The sequence below is a fragment of the Mesitornis unicolor genome, unplaced genomic scaffold (assembly GCF_000695765.1).
Source record: "Mesitornis unicolor isolate BGI_N332 unplaced genomic scaffold, ASM69576v1 scaffold50602, whole genome shotgun sequence".
In the NCBI taxonomy this organism is placed as follows: Eukaryota; Metazoa; Chordata; class Aves; order Mesitornithiformes; family Mesitornithidae; genus Mesitornis; species Mesitornis unicolor.
The window spans coordinates 7,423-9,642 of record NW_010170827.1 but is presented as its reverse complement, the minus strand read 5'-3'; the positions used below and the strand labels follow the sequence as shown (position 1 = coordinate 9,642).

Genomic DNA, 2,220 nt, shown 5'->3' with positions numbered 1-2,220 from the left:
CTTTGCAAAGCATCTTGAAGTCTGCTTTGTTGTGTTTGTGTGGAATTGTCTTGTGGGTTCAGAAATTACTGGACAGAAAGGTCAAGAGCAGGCTCACATCCTTCCAGAGGGACATCAAAGGAATAGTGTGTAGTAACATGAGAATATTTGGTTTTGTGGCGTAAGCAGGGATTATTTGGTAGTCCAGTAGGTGTTTTGCAGCATGGAGGTTTCTCTGAACAGAAGTGTTCCTTGTGGTAATACTCAAGGGATTTGTGATAGTTCTGCTGTATGTTCATTTAAGACTGCCAAGAAAATGTAAGCAGCTAAATTGTGAAGTGCTTACTGATTGAGGTGCAAATACTGGGAATGTGGAGCTGAAATAGAATAATGATAAATGATAATATTTTAAACAAAATATCATAACAGAACCAAATGCAGTTTTATAGATGTGTGGACAGGAAACTTGCAATTGCTGCTTTCTAGGATGTCAGTAGTAAGTAATTTGGTGTGATTTCTCCTCTCCAGGATTTCAAAACCTACGTGGATCAAGCTTGTAGAGCTGCAGATGAATTTGTCAACATTTATTATGAGACGATGGATAAAAGAAGAAGGGTACGTAGATATTTTGACAATACTTAGAACTGTCTTGTGCATTTTTTTGCTTGCTTTTCTAACTAGCGTTGCACTTGAAAAAGCCTGGAAGTTGGTTACCATGTATTGTATTGGCCAGGCTGAGACCTCTGTTCCTCTCCAGCTGCCCTGTAGAGGATTTCACATTGCTTGCAGCATTGTAGTGGAAGGGCTCCTTTTAGAAATGTATTATCATTGTAATTTAATAACTCGGGAAAGGAAACTCATCAGTATTTAAATTTGGAGGTATATGGGCCACTATGCAACTTACAAAGTAGAACACGTTTCAGTTAGTTTTAGTTCTTGTTCAGGAGCACTACTTGTTGAAAGGAGCTGGTATTTCAGGAGGGCACTGTATCTGTCAAAGTAACAGAAGAAATTATTAATTTACAACCTAAGGATTCAAATAATATTGGTTTGTATGTTGTCCATTGCATGTGTTTACACATTTTCCTTAAATACGTATTTTTATAATCACTCAGGCTTTAACAAGACTTTATTTGGACAAAGCGACGTTAATTTGGAATGGTAACGCAGTGTCCGGGCAAGAAGAACTGATTAAATTTTTTGAAATGTTGCCATCTAGTGAATTCCAGGTTAATGTGCTGGACTGCCAGCCTGTTCACGGTAAGGTTGTGTTACAACTTGCTTATTTTTCAGTCTTTTTACAACTGTTGAAGATGAACTGCAATTAAAATAGTCCTTAACGTTTCTTTTGTACCAAACTTAGAGAAGATGCTGAGGGTTGAAATGTCAAGTTATGCATAAATAAAGCACAAACCAAGAGGTGCGGCAACTCCACATTTTTTCTGGTGTCTGGGAAAATATTTTAAGGACTTTTTTGTTAAGATCATGTTCAGTTCTGATGTATTTTCATGTATTGAAAAAGTCTGGCGTATCAGGTCATGTTGTCCTTGACAGTGTCTAAGAGTCAAGAGACCTCTACTGTAGCCTCCGGTAGTGACCTGCAGCATAACGTGGAACAAGTCGTTAACCTGTATGTACTTTGGTTTCTCTGCATCTAGAGCAGATGTGAAGTTCTTCAGATTTCTGATTAGCAAGTGCTAAAGAAAAGCTTACATAATCGAGGAGTTAATAAAGTACTGCTAATAGGTATTTTGGGAATATAAGTAAGGAATAAGCCTGTGGTCAAGCACACTTGCTTTGCTCTGCTGTGAGAAGATATCTCTAATAGTGGGGGAAAAATGTATGCAGTTTGCTAATTGTAAATATATATGTGTATGTCAAATAATGAGCTTATTCTGAGCAAAAACTCAGGTGTTCGTTGTAGTGCTCTAAAATGAACAACGTAAGATGAAAATAGAAGAGCCATTGAGAAGCAGTGCTGGTGGGCAGATGCACCATTGTATACAAGTGATGCCACAAAACTGTGTTTTTCATGAACGTGTAACCGATCTGTAACTAGGAGAACCAGAATTGGCCGAAAATTCTGTGTACACTTCCTGCTTCTTTACCTGTTAGTCTTTGAGTTGTTTCCTTTGTACTTTCTCTCCTTGTGAAGAGCAAGCTACTCAAGGCCAGACAACGGTCCTGGTGGTGACAAGTGGGACAGTAAAATTTGACGGCGACAAGCAGCGCTACTTCAAT

General features: G+C 38.4%; 1 protein-coding gene across 1 annotated transcript in view; it reads left to right on the top strand.

The window, feature by feature from the left end:
- The first annotated feature begins 495 nt into the window (after nucleotides 1–495).
- Nucleotides 496–2,220, top strand: part of NXT2 (nuclear transport factor 2-like export factor 2) — a 1,862-nt gene continuing 137 nt past the window's right edge. Inside the window, exons 1-3 of the mRNA XM_010179809.1 lie at nucleotides 496–594; nucleotides 1,095–1,239; nucleotides 2,135–2,220. The exon at nucleotides 2,135–2,220 is cut by the window's right edge and continues 13 nt beyond it. Coding sequence (XP_010178111.1) covers nucleotides 577–594; nucleotides 1,095–1,239; nucleotides 2,135–2,220 — 249 coding nt within the window. The 5' untranslated portion in view covers nucleotides 496–576. The remainder of the gene's footprint in view (nucleotides 595–1,094; nucleotides 1,240–2,134) is intronic.